The following is an 18765-nucleotide window of genomic DNA, read 5'->3' as shown; positions in this document are numbered from 1 at the left end:
TTCATGCCTTTGCACGTACTGCTTCTTTCCCTGGAGCGCCCTTCTGCCCACTTCTCTGGAACTGTATATAACCGGAAAGGTCATGAGTGAAGACCTGCCATGAGGCACAACGAGAGCAGCCAGCTACCAAGAGAGCAGCAACATAGCACTGGTGGTGGCCTGTGCTTGGGCTCACCGTGCTCACTACCAGCCAGCCTGACTGTCAACAGAGGCTCCAGCAGTCAGTAGAGAATCCAGCACCCGAGGGGCCAGCATTGGAGCAGGACTAACAACCCAGCACCCAAGGGGCTGGCACTGGAGCAGGACTAAGAATGCAGCCCAAACAGAAGAGGGGCCCTCAGCCCACACAGAGAGTGCAGGGGGCTCTCTGGGCGAGATGATAGTGGAGAGCCTCCTCAGTGGCCACCTGCATGGGGCTGAGGCCTCCTCGGTGTTTGGACTATGGAGACAGGAGGGCAGCAAGCAGGAGGCCAGTTTACCCTGGACCACAGTCGACTCTCTGGGAATTTGGAAACACTTGTGCATGAGCATGTGGAGAAGCAGTTGCAGGAGTGTGTAGAAGAGCCTTCCAAATAAGGACTTAACGTTTTATAACGTGTCCTTTGATACAGAGCTGGAAATGTGATGTCACGTGTCGTTCACAGACGGCCAGTTAGTGCGCATGTTCTAAATTAAACACCCCTCTGGTCTTTTTCGCCTAACAGTTAAGAAATGAAACTTCCCAATGTCTTTTCCATATGAAAAAGCCCATCAAAATTTGTGTTTATTAATGTTTTTCATGTGTACCCTGAAATCCATCTGGAAATAGAGTATTTCCATAACTCTGTAATCCTCAGATTTGGCAGTTCTCATTATTGTTTTTTTTTCTCATCACCAGAAGTGTTTGTTCCCATGAAGATTATTGGGAGTGAAAGGAAATAATTGAATTGTTTTACTTCTTTAAAGGCTTGAGTTGCCTACATTAACATAATGAATATATTTTAAATCAAATAAACAAAAGTATCGAGCACTATACCACAAGAACTATGCTAGACTGTTAGGAAGATAAAAAGAAAAATTAGAGGCCAGCCCCGTGGCCGAGTGGTTAAGTTCGTGCATTCTGTTTCAGCGGCCCAGCGTTTCACCAGTTCAGATCCTGGGCGCGGACATGGCACCACTCATCAAGCCATGCTGAGGCGGTGTCCCACATGCCACAACTGGAAGGACCTACAACTAAAAAATATACAAGTATGTACTGGGGGCCTTTGGGGAGAAGAAGGAAAAATAAAATCTTTAAAAAAAAAAAGTTCTTATAAAAAAAAGAAAAACTAGGCAACCTTTGTCTTAAAGAAGCATATTCACAATATGACAACTTCATTTATTCTGCTTGGTCTGAAGACAACCACAAAAAGAGTCAATTCCAGCTGTATCAAATGTACAGTACACGGATACCTTCAGTAAAGCCTGTCCCTCGGAAAGCCAGGCTGTCGTGGCAGCCACATCCCCACGCACATTGTCCATCTGCTCTGTGGGGCGCACGTGCCTCATTGACCCACAAGTGCAGGAGGTGCCAGAGCAGCCCTCTCAAGAACAAGCCTGTCAAAGCCAGTGAGTGCCGCGACATGTGAGCGAAAGCTTCTGTGCTCGATCGTAGTGTGCCCCGGAGCCTCACCTAGAGTGCTACGCACTCATGCTTTATACATAATTCTCATGTGCCAACATGTGCCAACCAAATCGCAAAATGTGTGGAGGTGGCAGATGTTGGAGGGGGTGCATCGAGCATCTGGGGTGATAAGGGCAACCAGTTAACAAGCCATCGTACTGCGTTATCCCCACTGACACCACCAAAACGTCGGTACAGACAGCACCAGAACACATGGCCATGTGGGTGTGTCCCATGTGACTCTTAGGGCGTTAAGATTTCTAGTTCAGCTACTGTGTTGTGAATGATGAGAACCTAAACTAATTGACAGTTTTATTTATAGTTATAGTACTTTTTTTAAGACATCAGGCAGTTTAAAATACTTTTTTAAAGTTTCACCAGTCAATAGTTAAAAGAAAGTTTATCAACTTAAATGGTAAAGTGACCCAAAACACTTCACCAGCTATTCACTTGGCAATACTGCAAATAAAACTTCCACACAACCACAGAAGAAAGGGTATAAGAACACATAGCATAAAACCAAATGCTAAATACCTGACAGACTTCCTTCCTCGATGGCCTGAAGGTTGTTCTCACTGATTTTAAGCTCTTCTAACGTGGGTGGTAGTTCTGATGGAATATCTGCCAAATTGTTTCCATCCATATTCAGGCGCATTAACTTCTTCAGAAGCTTAAAAGGCAAATCTCAAAGTTACTTTTTTACCTGGTCACAGATAAACACATGCAGTGTCTCATTTAACAGTCAGTCTGTGTAGTGAGTAAAGTCTCATACACTCACTCACTAACTCAGGCTGAGACAGGAGTCCCCATGCCCCTCACCAGGCAGACTGGACCCTGTTAAAAGTATTTGTTCCCAGGCATTTTCAGCAAAGTATATTTGATGATTGTGTATCCCACTCACCCAGATTTATGCTGTGGCTTTAGTAAAGAAGAGAAAGTCCTGTCCCCACTGGGACTGTCATTTTTTTCCAGTTCTTAGGTTTTCACCTTCTCAGCAATAGACACAAAGTTAGTTAAATCATGCAGTGATCTGAATCTGTCATGGATGCTAAGAATTAAGATGGCAATTTGAATCCTTTTAATGTATTTGTAATCCTTGGTTTTCTATCTACACCAAGTAGAAACAGTCATAAAATAACACTAATTACTGTGGAAATTCTTCAAAATGAAGTGCTACAAATATCACAAGCTATTCCTTTATGGGACCCAAGCAGTTTTATCTGTCTGGAGAGTGCGTTTCCATGTTTGTAGTGCGTTCTCATTGCCCTAACCAGCCTGCACTAGTAAAACAGAGGGCTGCAGCCTGGCAGATGTTAGTGACCACGCAGAGTGACTCACTGCAACAGTGCTCAGAGGCAATTTCTGCAGTTTAGAAATGGGACAGAGAATCCCTAAACAAGGAAAGGAGGTAATTTCTTGCAGTGTTTTCTTTTGATCAAACACAGGAAATGCATGAGTTCCAGCTGTTGTTCTATCAGAAGGATGGCTAGCATTAGGCAGGATTCCAGTCTGATGTGAATGTGGCCCCATGTCTGGAGAGCACTCATCTCCCAGCCTTGGATCTGAATGAGAACCAGGACCTAAGCTTACAAGAGGCCAACAATTTGTCCAAAGAGTGGACAGAAGACCATCCAAGGGGATAAAGTTTGACCTACTGGATGTAGTGTGTTTTACTTGGCCTTCTTAAAGTGCACACATTTCTAAGTATTTGTTTACACATAAACCCCTCCTTTCTTGCTTCTGCCTTTGTTTCTCTGAAATTCCTTGATCCTTTCTTGCTTCTGCCTTTGTTTCTCTGAAATTCCTTGATCCTTTCTTATTTTCTCCCTTTTAGGAAAATTTTAGTCAAATCTCAGTTCTTTCAAAGATCTATTCTCTGCTGTTTCCTGTCTTCTCTCTTTTCCCAGACTGTCCCCATGCTAATATTTGTCTGAGTCCATCTGTTTTTCCAGAACCCCTCCTGCTAACGTACCCTTCATATGATTTTGCCTAAGGCTCAAAATAAGGAACTGCTGTCTTGCTGACCGGAAGATCCTCACAGAGTTCCCAGATAAGCTCTCCTTTGTTCCCAGAGCTGCCTCATGTACTGAGAGGCCATACTGCAACATGCTTTTAGCTACTTGGGAAGAAACCACTCCATAAACTCAAAACCTTAGTGTTGTCATTGACACTGTTGCTGCTCTAAGGGGAGGCATAGAAAAACCAGCCAGAAACTGTGAAACAAAACTATATTCGACGCAGAACCTGAATACAGTTTAGGGACATCAAAGAGGAAACTTCCTTAGGAGAAAACACCAGTTACCACGTCTTCCTCCCTCCCCACCTCCACCTGCTTCCAGTACCAGTTGTGGGGAAGTGCCCAAGTGGATTGTACTCACAAATCAGCATGTATTTACCTTGAATGCTTTTGGACCTATGCCTGAAGAGGTGATATTATTTTTGCTCAGATCAAGCCTTTCCAAATTCGGTAACCCATTGAATGCTTCATCTGGAATGGAGGTGATGGAATTGCCTAGGACACACAGCAGTTGCATTTTAGGCCTATGTGCCTATACATACATGCACACATTTACGTGAATGCACACACATATACATACATGTACACGTGCACACACATAGCGAAAGTGAGCTTTATCTGGAGAAAAAGCAGTACTTATAACAAGGACAGAATGTATATTACTTAAGAAAATGCATGTTTAGAAAAATAATGAGACTGGGACTAGACAGTTCACGTAATCAGAATTTTTACTCTAAGGACTTGTCATGCCCTCCTGCATCATGTTTCAGATGAAGCTGCTTAAAATAGCCAGAATGTTGTTTGCTAGACAATTCTGTTAGTAGTATGTGTTTACAACAAAGGTGTTTCTCTGGAAAGTTATATAGAAACTGATTTTTATTGTTCTTCATATTTTCCCATTGACACTTCCTAGACTCTGAACCAGAAATATGATACTGTTTTTATCAATGAAATCTTGGGAATATCACTTGCCTTCTCTGAGCATCAGTTTCCTTTTCTACATAAGAAGTGTGGGAAGATCGTCTCTCAGATTGCCTCAGATCTAATGTTTTACTTCCATGACCTTAATCTATAGAAGTTCTTATGTGCCTTAAATTTATGGGGGTTTTGGTGAGGAAGATTGGCTCTGAGCTGACATCTGTACCAATCTTCCTCTATTTTGTATGTGGGATGCCTACTGCAGCACGGCTTCATAAGTGGTGTGTAGGTCTGCTCCTGTGATCCAAAACTGCTAATCCTGGACCGCTGAAGCAGAGCGCGCAAACTTAACCACTATGCCACTGGGCACCCCCCAAAGGGATTTTGCTTTGACATTTAATTAAGTACAGTAGTCAATGATTTTAAACCCAGGAAATGAGCTTGCCAGAAATAGTGAGTACTATAAAAACCACGTGGTGACCCTCTTGTAAAACCTGGATGGTGTGACTGAACACAGGTCATCCATCTTTTTTATAAGACTTTCAACTTCCACAAATGGATTTTTCTTATGGCCATGCACACTTGGCATGCAGGTGGTGGGAGGAGGGACATTGCTGGAGCAAGAGTCTGGGGTGAGAGAGGAATTCCTTAGGATGTTTGAATGTGATGTCAGGAAGGCCGTGACACTGGCAGTGTCCTATTGAGCAGACTGGCCATCTTGAACAAAGTTGTCAGCTTTTGTCTATTGAGTTTTTATTTACATGGCCATTTATTATTTCTGTGATTTCCCCCGAGATGTGTCTGAAACCCCATTCAGATTATTTCACCCCTGCATGGGCCACCCCCAGTGTGTGCCTTTTCACCCAGGTGAATGCCCAGGCTCATCCACTGGCCCCGTCTCCCCACCAGCCAGCCTCACACACCTGGTCCTGCTATTCCTCCACTCACAGCCCTTCCAGGTGCCCTGTAAAGAATATGGGTAAAGATCTAGACACTCCATGCCTACCAGGAGAGCTAAAATGAGGGGAAAAAACAGCTGACAGGATGCAGAGTAGCGGGACCTCTCCAACATTGCTGGCAGGAATGTCACAGCCACTTTAGGAAACTGTTTGGTACTTTCTTATAAAGTTAAATGTGCATTTACTGTGTCACTCAGCAGTCTCCCTCTTGGATGTGTACCCTAGAGAAAAGAAACGTAGGTCGACAAAAACATCTGTTTGTGCATGTTTATAGAAACTGTATGCATAATCGCCCCAAACTGGAAATAACCCAGCTGGTACCTGTGGTCCATGCAAACAATGGCACACCACTCAGCAGTGAGGAGGAGCAAGCTACTGATAAACACAGCAATCTGCATGACCTCGAGAAGCAATGCGATAGGGAAGAAGCCCAACTGAAAAGGCCACGTGCCGTATGAGTTCATTGCTGTGACATACGGAACAGGGAAAACTATGGAGGCAGAGAACACCAGTGGTGGCCAGGGCTGCTGAAAGGAGCGACATGAGGGAATTGGGAATCTTGATTGTGGTGGTGATGACATGACTACATTTGTCAAAACTCGGAATAACACGCTAAAAATGTTTTACTGTATGTAAATTATACTTCAGTAAAGCTGACTTTAGGAAATAGTCAGTGGGAAATCATGATTTGATTTAGAGAGATTTGCTTTATACCTAACTATGCTATTCTGCCATAAACACCTATCTCTTCTGCAAAGTTTATTTATATGTTTGAAGGTTGTGAAACTAGTCCTGGGGTCAATTTATATTATGAAATTAAAATATAACATTTATAGGGCAATGAGAGTTATTTACTTTTAAAGCACAAAATAAAACAGACGTCAGCGTCTCTTACCAACGAGCTCCAGGCTTGTTATCCCTGGCGCTGTCAGCGGCGGTATCTGTGTGAGGCCAGCAGTGATGCAGCTGATGGTCCTGTAGGACAGAGAGCACCTGCTTGGCAGAGCTGGCATGCCTCTGGGAGGAGCAGGGCCTGGGTGTCGAGAGGGCGTCCTGAACACATCTCCCCTGATGGTGTCGTCATCCTCCTCCTCCTCGTCCTCGTCTTCCTGGTCTTCGTCGTCCTCCTCCTCCCTCACTGGGTATCCGTGTGGACGGGCCCACCTCCCCTCCTGTCCAGGTCTCAGTGCTCCCCCGACTCTGCTGTGCCCCTCGTTGGGAAGCCTCCCCTGATCTCCAGGTCCAGGGCTCGTTTTCTTTTGCTCCCTCTCTTCATCTTGTTTAGTTTCTTCTTCATCCTCCTCAAATTGAAATTCCTCTTTTCTCAATGCTTGGCCCGTTTCCGCCTGAGGAGCTGGCAGTTGCTTATGAAGTAAATTGGTAGGTTGTCTTTGTTCTGAAGAATCACCAGAAAATTCAGTTCTATCATTTAGTGCTGTACTGGATGGTATACTGGGCAGTGAATAGGAGGCTCCTGACCACGCAAGGGGGAGACAGCATGAGCAAGTTGTGATATTAATCATAGGAAAAATCAGTGAAAATGAGGTTAGTAAATATTATTCCCTCCAGGTATCTGAGTGCAGTTTAAATATGAAATGCATCTTGAAATTTTTTTCTTGAATAGTTTTAATAGTAACTTTATTTTGTTATATCTGTTATAGACAATTTTTGTTTTGTCTGTGGGCCTTCATGTGTGTTTTTACTGAAGGATCATGCTACCTGGTCACCACAGAGGGAATAATATTGCCACATGATGCAAATGGAAGCAGTCCTGTGGTGAGATTGCAGTCTATCAGATGTGACTCCTTTATAGTAGATATTGCACAGTTGATCGGAATTATTGATAACATAAGAAGTTGTACACTATCAGACATAAAAAAGTGAAACAGATGTATATTTCACTTGCTTATGGTAGTGAAATCAGCCTTTGTTCATAGATTTATTGTTTTTGTCTGATTTTCTTTCAGCTCCATGGGTTTAAACGCATGCTCTGAAATTCAGAATTATCGAAAGTTCTCCTCTTTTTCCTTCCCAGACTCTCTAGTGAAATCATTTTTCCTGCTTGAGACTTATAGAAGACATCCTGGACTGAAGTATAGAGAATTTAGGTAAATGCTTACAGTTAGTGAAGTAATGAGTGGTGCAACCAGCATTTGAATCCAAAACTTCTATTTGAAAAGCCTAACCTCTTTGTTTCTACCCCAACTCTTTTTTCTTGTTCACAAAGCCACTCACAAAATACAAAGACACTTGGATTCCAGCAAGAGGGAAACTGGGTGTGGGCAGAATGCATACTTCCCTCTGAGTTCACATATGGCTGCCCTTTTTAATTTGTGAATGAATTTTAGAGAGGAGTTTTTCTCATAATTACACTTCTCTAATAATAGCAGAATGGAAAAATAATTCAAATTAAGTCAGGATTATTTTAACTTCATTTTCCCCCCCAGAGATATTTAAAATTTAGTCAAAATCTTTTACACTAAATCTTTAAAAAAAAAAATTGATTAAACGTTCTGAAAATACCTGAATGTAAATCAATAAATATTAAGTATTAAAAATAAAGAGATAAAGTCACTTTCATTAAACTCTGCCAGAAGAGAAAGAGAAGGAAAAGTTTGAAAGGCATGGCTTCATTTAAAAAGTATGTACAAGGGATTAAACTTATATTTCAACTAAAAAAAAAGAATAAGATGTCCTAGACTCAAATGGTGCTGTTTTAACCTAGACATACGTGTGAGAGCATTTTTGATACCCCACAATGACGGGAGCAGAATGGATTACATCAGAAATTCCCCTCTGTCTGCATTTAGCTGGGACTGTCGTTGGCTGTAGTGGGGAGACGTGACAAAGACCAGACTTCAGGCTCACCTTCCGAGTGAAAAATTCTGGGAAGATGTGAGCTCAGTGCATAGATTTTTCTCCCATCAAAATATGTACATTTACTTAATCATCCTTCTGCTTTTATTTAATACTATACACAAATCACCCCAAGAAAGAACTGATGAAATATAATCATTTGAAGGAATTACTTGAGATTTCCATTCAGTATGTATTATAAAGTCTGTGAGTTATTTTTTGCACATCTCTTCCAGAACATGCAAAAGGAGAATAGGAAAAAAATTAGCAAAGGGAAACTGAAGTTATCATATTGAAACATTTAAAGTCCTTCCCGTATATTCAAGTTTATTTTTCCAAAATAACCACAGCATTTCAAGTATATTCTAAGTCCTTTGAAAAATGGCTGAGAATTTCTGAATCTTGCCTTTAAAAACGTTGTGTTTGACCCCAAGGAGTTGGTTTCATTAAACACTTTTATTTTCTAATAGTTTTTTAAAGTCATAATGACTTAGTAAAATAACTGGTAGTATAAACCAAAATACAGTTGCTAAATATTCTAAAGTTCTTCCTGGCAGGAGACTTTTGTAGACTCCTACCCTGTGATGGTCCTGTGTGCGTGGAAACAATCTACCTTGGTCGTAGACAAGAGAAAATGTCCCTCTCCCTTCCCATCAAATTATTTAACACGTGTTTGTTGATTTCATAAGGCATTGGGTTGGCTTTTCTTGGAGGAGACCTGTACTTCCCTCCTGAGGGTCCTCTGCTCCATCACATATGAACCTCAGGACAAGGGACAGTGAGCAGCCAGCGAAAGTGCCACAGAGAAAACCGCTGCTCCCACCCCCACTCCATTATTTCCCTGGGTTACCCAGGTAGTTATGGGACAGATAGGCTGCAAAACTGGGCTTGTCCTCTCTGGACGCAAACCACTCCTCCTCTGTGCACCATGAGTTCTTCATCTTCACTTGGGATGATAACTATTCCCACATTGAGCTGGATTAAATGAGATAAGGCGTGTAAGGAACTAGGGAAAGCTCTTCACGCATACTAAGAATTCGGGAACTGTTGGCTGTGTAAATTCCATCACTATATCTCTAAAGCTGAGAGTCAAAGGTGGAATGTGATCTGGTCCGTTTACTCTTCTGACAGAACCAGAGCTGTAAAGCTGAGATCTTTTATTTCTGTCTCCTACCATACACTTTCCCAAATAATTTCTATGTTAATCATCATTGTGCCAATATTTTAAGTTACCTGATTACTAGTTTATCATTAATTTAAAACTTAAGGTTGCGACAAAATGCAAACAAATGGAAGTTAAAGACTAAATTCCATGTGATATTGTGTTTTGGCTAAATATTTATACCAGTATCAGAGCAGACTGGGCAGCATTCTCCTTCAGGTGTGACTGTTTGGGGGCACGTCTGCGGGTGGCACATGGCTTCATCACAAAGCACTCTCCCATTCGCGCAGAGGCAGGTGGTGCAGGGCTCGGGAGACCACACAGCTTGGTTGTACATGGTCATCCCGTTTACCAAACAGTGTCCCTTCTTTCCTAGAAGAGAACAGGAACACATTTAAATTCTTTCTGTGGTTACCAGCACCTGTGAGTGGAAGTGAGCACCGTGTGAAGTCAGACCAGTGGAACCACACAAGAGTTGAGTTCTGTGTGCGTTCATGCATAGGGTGACAATACCTTGCGATGTAACCTCTGCAGCACTTCTCACGTGCTCTACTCTCACCTCTCACTTCAGCTCTGAGAGTGACCAACTCATGGCAACTTGACTCCGAATTGCGCTTCCATCCTGTCTTTCAGGATAGCTAAGTTAGATAACAGCCACAAACAATCCCAAATCTCAGCTATTCCTTGTTCATGCTGCATGTCCAGTGTGGGTACACAGGTGCTCTGATCATTGTAGTCACTCAGCAACAAACAATGGGCTTCATCTCCAAGCAGGCTGCCCTGACGGCTTCAGCCGTGGGAATGCGGGGTTCCAGATCACACACGAGCTCTGAAAGTGTATAATTACATTGACCAAAGAAACTTAGACGGCTACACCTGACTTCAGGGGAAACAAGGCAGCGTAGGTCCATCACCTGCCAGAGAGCAGAGAGCTGGATCAGCACTAATGCGGGGCCCACATCCCCCGCTTCCCGACATGCAGATCGAAGGTGGAACCAGACAGCATACTTCTGTGGTGCTTCTGACCTGAATCCTCAACAAGACATTGCAGCTCTCTCTTTTTTTTGGGAGTACTATTATTGAAGTATAATTCACATAACCATAATCGTGACTGTTTTGAAATGCACAATGCAGTGGTTGGTAGTACGTTGTTTTCTCTACATACAGGGTTGTAGATCTGTGGATAAGTGTGTTAACTAAAGCAGTCCATTAGACAGCCAATGTGAATATTAGAGGGGATGTTTTCCTCAGAGCCTACTGTCATTACTGATAACTCTCCTCCATCTGATGAGACACCTTCCTCAAATTCCACCCCCAAATGAGCTCTCACATCTGTCCCTTCCTTTCCTTCACCACTGTGTCAGCCCAATTCAGGCCCTGCCCATCTTATATGGATACTTGCAGTAGACTAATCCCACATACCCGGTTCCTCTCCTGGAAAAAAATACATACATATGAGTTTTTTCCTGATTATAAAAGTATAACCTTTTTTACAGAAATGGAAAAGTTGATCCTTAAATGCGTATAGAATTATAAGGGGACCCAAATAGCCAAAAAGTCTTGGAAAAAAAGAGCAAAATTGGAGGACTCACACTTCCAGATTTCAAAATTTACTACAAAACTGCACGTATCAGTTTATGCCAGTCTGGTACTGGCGTAAGGATAAATATGTAGACCACTGGAATATTGAGAGTCCAGAAATAAAACCATACATCTATAACCAATTGATTTTTGACAAGGGTGCCAAGACCATTTGATGGGGAAAAAGTGCTCTCCAAGGAATGGTACTGGGACAACTTGATATCCGCATGTAAAAGAATGAAGTTGGACCCCTGCCTCACAACAAAAACAAAAATTAACTCAAAGTGGATCAAAAACCTAAATATAAGAGCAAAAATTATAATACTCATAGAAGCAAATGTAGGTGTAAATCTCTGTGACCTTGGATTTGGCAGTGGAGTTTTAGATATGACTCCAAATGCACAAGCAACGAAAGATAAAAATAGATAAATTGGACCTCATCAAAGTTAAAAATTTGATGCATCAAAGGACATTGTCAAGAAAAAGGACACTACACAACGGGAGAAAATATTTGTAAATTGTGTCTGATAATAGTCTAATGTCCAGAATATACATAAAGAACTTTTCTAACTCAATAACAGAAAGACAAACAACCCAATTAAAAAATGAGCAAAAGATTTAAATAGAGATTTCTGCAAAGATATACAGTGGACAACAAGCTCGTGAAAAGACATTCAACATCATTAATCATTGGGGAAATACAAATTAAACCACAATGAGATCATGCTTCATATCCACAATATTGGCTATATTTAAAAAAATGGAATAACAAATGTTGGTAAGGATGTGGAGAAAGTGGAATCCTTGTACATTGCTGGTGTGTATATAAAATGGTGTAGCCTCTGTGGAAAACATTTGGCAGTTCCTCAAAATTAAACATAGAATTACCATATGGCCTAGCTTTTGGGTACCTCATATTCCACTCCTAGGTATGTACCCAAGAGAATTGAAAACAGGAGTTCAAGTAGAAACTTATACACAAATGTTCATAGCTGCACTATTCACAATCGCTGAAATGTGGAAACAGCCCACATGTCCATCAACAGATGAATGGATGAACACAATGTGGCATATCCTGACAATGGAATGTTATTCAGCCATAAAAAGGAACGAAGTACTGATACGTGCTACAACATAAATGAACCTTGAAAACATGCCAAGTGAAAGAAGCCAGTCACAAAAGGCCACATATTGTATGACTCCTTTCATAGGAAATATCCACAATAGGCAAATTCACAGAGACGTAAAGATTAGTGACTGCCAAGGGCTGGGTGTAGGGGAAGATGGGGAGTCACTGCTTAATATGTAGTTTCCTTATAAAGCTTATAAAAGTTTCCTTTTGGGGTGAAGAAAATGTTCAGTAACTAGAGAGTAGGATGATTGCACAACATTGTGAGTGTACTAAATGCCCTTGAGTTGTACACTTTAAAATGGTGAGTTTTATGTTATGTGTATTTTACCACAATAAAAAATATATGTATATAAAACCGCTGGAAAACATTTTTGGACAATTGAGAAATGTTTAGTGTATATCTTCTATACTTTTTAGATGCATATTACCCTATATTGCATATTTCTTAAACATATTTGAGATCACATCATGTGTACTACTTTTAACTTTTTTATTTTCTGTTATTATAGCTTGGATATCTTTCCACCTAAGTAAGGAAGTTGACCTCATATTTCCTTAGCAGTTATGGCTACACTATTATTATGATGTCTTTTGAATAGGTTTCCCTGCCTCCAGACTCTTTCTTCTCCCCATCATGCTGTAAATGTGGCCTAAACTGTCTGTTTTCATGGTAATTGTATGTTATTTCTGTTAACTTTGTAGAAATAACGTCATTCAGAAATATTTGTTTTTCTGGAGACAGTGTATGAAGAGTATTAGCCACAGAATATTGCGTGGTGATATTTTCTTTTGTCTTTTGAAAGTTTTATGTAATGATAACATATGTATAATATAATTACTTTTTTCTTCTAAACCTGGAAAAATGCGGACCATTAAATACTAGTTTTTAAAAATGCCTAGTTGAGGGGGCCGGCCCCATAGCTGAGTGGTTGCGTTCACGCACTCTGCTTTGGCAGCCCAGGGTTTCACCGGTTCAGATCCTGGGCGTGGACCTAGCACTGCTCATCAAGCCATACTGAGGCAGCGTCCCACATGCCACAACTAGAAGGACCCGCAACTAAAAATATACAGCTGTGTACCGGGGTACTTTGGGGAGAAGAAGGAAAAATAAGATCTTTTAAAAAAAGAAAAACCCTAGTTGAAATCTTTGGCAAAATTTCCCATCTTTTCGATCTTTAAAAATTTAGTAGTTTAGTCTATATAAAATAAATTCAGTGGCCTAACTCCATTTTTGGTTGAGAATATTTAATAACCGTGTGTTCATAGAATCATCTGAATAATTTATTTCTATATCTTAGATGACCAATCATGATAAATGAAAAAGCAGTTTACAAATTTATATGTATGTTATCTATATTATGATTACAACTATTTAAAATACATGGCATAGTAAACAGACTGGAAATAAATAAACCAAAATCGTAACTATGGTTTTGTAAATATAGTTGTAGGCTAACTAATTTTGTATTATAAGTACATTCCGTAAGTGATTTTTTTTAATTACGTCAAAATTTATCTTTGTACATTAAACCAAAATATACTATAATAACTTGATCTTCTTTTGAAAATTATCTTCCTAGAGGTTCTCTCTCTCATATGTTTTCTTACCTGGTAACACGTTATAGCTTGATTCTACTCCAAGAAAACTTGAAAAGGATTCAGACTTTTCCTCTGTGCTGTAATCCAGGTTAACCACGGGGAGTGCTGCTGCTGGTGTGGCCACCCTCGTGTGCTGAATTCCAAGCTGTCTGCTGGATCTGTGGGTGGGCGAGGAACCTTTCCTCACTCTTCCGTAGTACATCTTCCTCCTTTGCTTCCTAGGAGTTTCTTCATTTTGTCCAAAGTCAATTTGAAAAATGATAATCAGAAGAAAAAACAAACCTGTAAACTTCATGCTTGCTTTTTCACCATCCAGTTCCTAGAATGAGAATGAAACAGTATTTCAGAGTTAGTGGTGACTCAATTTTTACCTCTGAAAACTGGCTTGTAATTGCCTGTTTGCCCCAGCAGCATCTTTGAGAAATAACACATGTGATATATGGGCTATGTGCTATAGTATTACTGCCAAATCAGAATTTAGAATTTTTCTATCAGAATCAAAAACTTTTAACATCTTATCTTTATCTCTAGACCAGGCATGAGCAAATGTTTTCTATAAAGGACCAGATAGTAAGTATTTCAGGCTTTACGGGCCATATGTTCTCTGTCATGACTATTCCACTAGGTCCTTACAGCATGAAAGCAGATGATATGTACACAAATGGGTGTGGCTTGTGCCAATCAAGCTCTGCTTACAAAAAGAGGCAGCGGGTTGGACTTGGCCCCCGGGCTGTAGTTTGCCACCCTCTCTGGACCACATTGTTGTAGGTCTTCAGAAGTTACTCAGGAGATTTCTCTCCACCTCTCTGCCAAGTCATTCTGTGACTAACATCATCCACAACCCATTTTCCTAGCTCTTCTATTTTATTCTTTTATTCTCTAGCTTTATAATTTTCTTTGTCTGGGAGAGGGAGTGTGACTGTACCATGTAAAAACAGCAGTAAACTACCATCAGTTATGCCTGCCCTGGAGGTCCCATGGATAAGATTCAACACCATCACCGCTGTGGCCTGGGTTTGTGTCCTGGTCAGGGAACCACACCACCCGTCTGTCAGTTGTCATGCTCTGGCAGTTGCCACAGAAATACAGGTGAAATAAAGACTTATTCAGACATAGAAAAGCTGAAAGAATTCATCTGTAGCAGAATTGCACTACAAAAAATGGTAAGGTAGAAGGAAAATTATATCAAATGAAATTCAGGATCTACACAAAGGAATGAAGACCACAGGAAATTTCAATTATGTAGATAAATATTCTTTTTTTATTTTTAAACCTGTTTAAAAGATAATTGTTAATAGTCAACTGTTTAACAGTTGTGTTAATGTAATACTGTATTTTGGGGTTTATAACCTAAGTAGAAGTGAAATGTAGGACAACAGAAGCATAAAGGAGGAAGGAGGAATGTACATAGACTGCTGTGTGGTTCTTATACTGTAAGCAAAGTGGAGTGATGACACTTGAAGGTAAACTGTGATGTGTTCAAGATGCACACTGTGAGCCCTGAGGTAACCACTGAACAGAAAGAGCTACAGCTCCTAAGCCAATAAAGGAGCTAAAGTGGAATAATAAAAGATAATCCAAAACATTATGTATAAATCATGTTAAATGTAAATTCATTAAATGCCACAATTAAAATGCAGAGACTCTCCTATATGCTGCCTATGAGAAACTCCTGCTAACTATAAAGATACAAATGGATTAAAATCAAAAAGATGGAAAAATATATGCCATCATAACACTAATCAAAATAAAAGTGGAATGGCTATATTAATAAAACATGAAGAAGAATATCACCAAGCATAAAGAGAGCCGTTGTGTAGTGATAAAGGGATCTATTCTTCATGAAGACAGAACAATCCTAAACTTTTATACACTGAACAGTACAGTTTGAAAATACGTGGAGCAGAATCTGGTAGAACTGCAAGAAAAAATAGACACATCTACTCGAAATTTCTACTTTCCTGTCTAAAATACTGATTTTAAAAACACTAGATCGCTTGCAAGTTAAAACACTGAGGTACCACTACGTACCTATGAGAATGCCAGAATCAAGAACCCTGACACCAAATGCTAGTGAGAGTGTGGAGCAACAGGAACTTTTACTCTTTGCTGGTGGGAATGCAAAGTGGCACAGTCACTTTCGAAGACAGTTTGGCAGTTTCTTGTAAAACAAAACATACTATTACCCTACAATCTAGAAGTCACACTCCTTGATATTTCCCCAAATGAGATGAAAATGTATGTCTACACGAAAGCCTGCACTCAAATGTTTACAGCAGCTTTATTCACAATTGGGAAAACTTAGAAGCAACCAAAATGTCCTTCAGTGGGTGAATGGATGAATAAACTGTGGTTCATCCAGATAGTGGAATATTATTCAGTGCTAAAAAGGAATGAGCTACCAAGTCATGAAAAAACATGGAGGACCCTTAAATGCGTATGCCTAAGTGAAAGAAGCCAACCTGAAAAGACTACATACTGCATGATTGCAATTCTGATATTCTGGAAAAGGCAAACTGTGGAAACAGTAAAGCAATCAGTGGTAGCCAAGGGTTGGTGTTGAGGAGAATGATGAATAGATGGAGCAAAGAGGATTTTTAAGGCAGTGAAAATATTCTGTATAATACTATAATGATGGATACCTGTCATTATACATTTGTACAAACCCATAGAATGTACTACACCAAAGTGAAGTGTAATGTAAATTATGGACTTGGTGATAATGATGTGTCAATGTACGTTCATCAGTTGTAACTTACTGTGAACATAAACCTGATAATTGCCATATATTAAAAACTTATTGCTAACATCATGCTTAATTGTGAAATAGTGTTTTCCTCTTAAGATCAGGAACAATGAAAGGAATATCTGGTCTCACCACTTCTAGTCAATATTTTACTGGATGTCCTAGCCAGTATAGTAAGGTAAGACTAAGAAATAAAATGCATCCAGATTGGAAAGGAAGAAGTAAAACTGACTTTATTCACAAATGTCCTGGTCATCTATGTAGAAAATCCTATATCGCCTACAAAACAAAGCACCTACAACCAATAAGAGAGTTTAGCAAGGTTTCAGGATACAAGATCAATATACAGAAATCCAGATTATTTCTATATGCTAACAACAATCAGGAAATAAGGATAAAAATACTACATCATTTATAATAGCATAAAAATGTGAAATACTATATTACACTTCTTTAGAAGATCGCTGCCCTGAAAACCATAAAGCGTTGCTGAGATAAGGACCACCTGTATATGGGGTATAAACTGTGTATATAGGTCAGATGACTCAGTTATACATTCTCAGTTCTCCCCCAAATTAATCTATACATTTGTCACAAAGCCAATCAAAATTCTAGAAGCCTTTTTTTAGTTGAAAGGTTATTCTCAATTATATGGAAATGCAAAGAACCTAAAATAGCCAAAGCAACTTTGGAAAAAAGAAGAAATTTGGAGGACTAACACTACCTTTGAATAGTTATTATGAAGCTAGAGAAATAGAGATAGTGTGATATTGGTGTTAAGATAGACAGGTAAATCAATGGAACAGAACAGAGAATTCAGAAACTAAACACGTATGGTCAGTTGGTTTTCAACAGAGGTATCAAAACAGTTTAATGTAGAAAGGGTGATCTCAACACATAGGACTGGGGCAATTGCATGGTCATATACAAAACACAACACAAAAATTGATCATAGATAAATGTGAGAGCAAAAGGTATAAAACTTGTAGGAAAAAAAAGAAAATTTTGGTGACCTTGGGTTTAACAGAGATTTCTTAAATATGACAATAAAAAGCATGAAATATTTTTAAAAATAAATTGCACTTCATCAAAATTTGATCTTTTTCTCTTCAAAAAGTGCTGTTAATGGGGCCGGCCAGGTGGCATAGTGGTTAGGTTCATGCACTCCGCTTTGGTGGCCCGGGGTTTGCAGGTTTGGATCCTGGGCTCGGACCAGCACCACTCACTCATCGGGACATGCTGTGGCACATTGCACGTAAAATAGAGGAAGATTGGCACAGATGTTAGCTCAGGGCCAGTCTTCCTCAAGCAAAAAGAGGAAGGTTGGCAACGGATGTTAGCTCAGGCCAATCTTCCTCACAAAAAAAGTGAAAACAAAACACTGTTAAGAACATGGAAAGACATGTCACATAGTGGAAAAATATTTTTGAAATATATATTCAAAGGACTTGAATCAAGAACAAGGAGTCTTACAACTCAATCATAAGAAAAACAACCCAATTTTTAAAACAGTCCAAAGCTGTGAACACACTTCACCAAAGAAAATACACAAATGGTAAATGAGCATGTGAAAAGATGCTCAACATCATTAGTCATTAGGGAAAAGGAAATTAAAACTTCAGTGAGCTTCCACTACACACCTACAGAAATCACTAAAATTAAAAAGACAGGCTCTAGCAAGTGCTGACAAGTATATGGAGTAACTAGAATTCTCATACAATACTGTTAGTAATGTAAAACGGCATAAACATTTTTAGAAGACAGTTTGGCAGTTTCTTCAAAAGTTAAACATGCACCTATCATTTCCCTAGCTATTCCATTCCTGGATATTTACCCAAGCGAAATGAAAGCACATGTCCACACAGAGAGTCGTGTACAAATGTTCATAGCAGCTTACTTTGTACTAGACAAAAAGTAGAAGCCATCTAAATGCCCATCAGTGTGTTAGTGGATAAACAAATTGTAACATATCTATACAGTGGAATACTGCTTAGCAGTCACCGTGGGTGAATCTCAAAATAATTATGTTGAATAAAAGAAGTTTTACATAAAAGGACACATACATGATTCCATTTATATAAAACTGTAGAAATGCAAACTTTTCTATAGGGAAAGTATATCCGTGGTTGTCGTGAGACGGGGAGTGGGTTTGT

General features: G+C 39.9%; 2 protein-coding genes across 7 annotated transcripts in view; one reads left to right on the top strand and one right to left on the bottom strand.

The window, feature by feature from the left end:
- The window catches only part of LOC124241290 (centromere protein P-like), a 222462-nt gene that overhangs the window by 156784 nt on the left and 46913 nt on the right, over nt 1-18765 (top strand). The window lies entirely within an intron of this gene.
- The window catches only part of LOC124241286 (extracellular matrix protein 2-like), a 39824-nt gene that overhangs the window by 13232 nt on the left and 7827 nt on the right, over nt 1-18765 (bottom strand). For 5 of the 6 annotated variants that reach the window (XR_006889164.1, XM_046664950.1, XM_046664953.1 and 2 more), the window contains 5 exons: nt 13876-14185; nt 9738-9926; nt 6432-7010; nt 4039-4154; nt 2177-2312 (listed from right to left, as the gene is read on the bottom strand). Coding sequence is in view for 5 of the 6 variants with exons in the window: in XM_046664950.1 (XP_046520906.1) it covers nt 2177-2312; nt 4039-4154; nt 6432-7010; nt 9738-9926; nt 13876-14185 (1330 nt within the window). In the remaining variant the exon portion in view is untranslated. The remainder of the gene's footprint in view (nt 1-2176; nt 2313-4038; nt 4155-6431; nt 7011-9737; nt 9927-13875; nt 14186-18765) is intronic. The other variant, XM_046664951.1, reaches the window with a different exon arrangement.

This window comes from Equus quagga, chromosome 6, assembly GCF_021613505.1.
Source record: "Equus quagga isolate Etosha38 chromosome 6, UCLA_HA_Equagga_1.0, whole genome shotgun sequence".
NCBI lineage: Eukaryota > Metazoa > Chordata > Mammalia > Perissodactyla > Equidae > Equus > Equus quagga.
The sequence above is the reverse complement of the archived record's forward strand: the minus strand, read 5'-3'. Positions and strand labels throughout refer to the sequence as shown.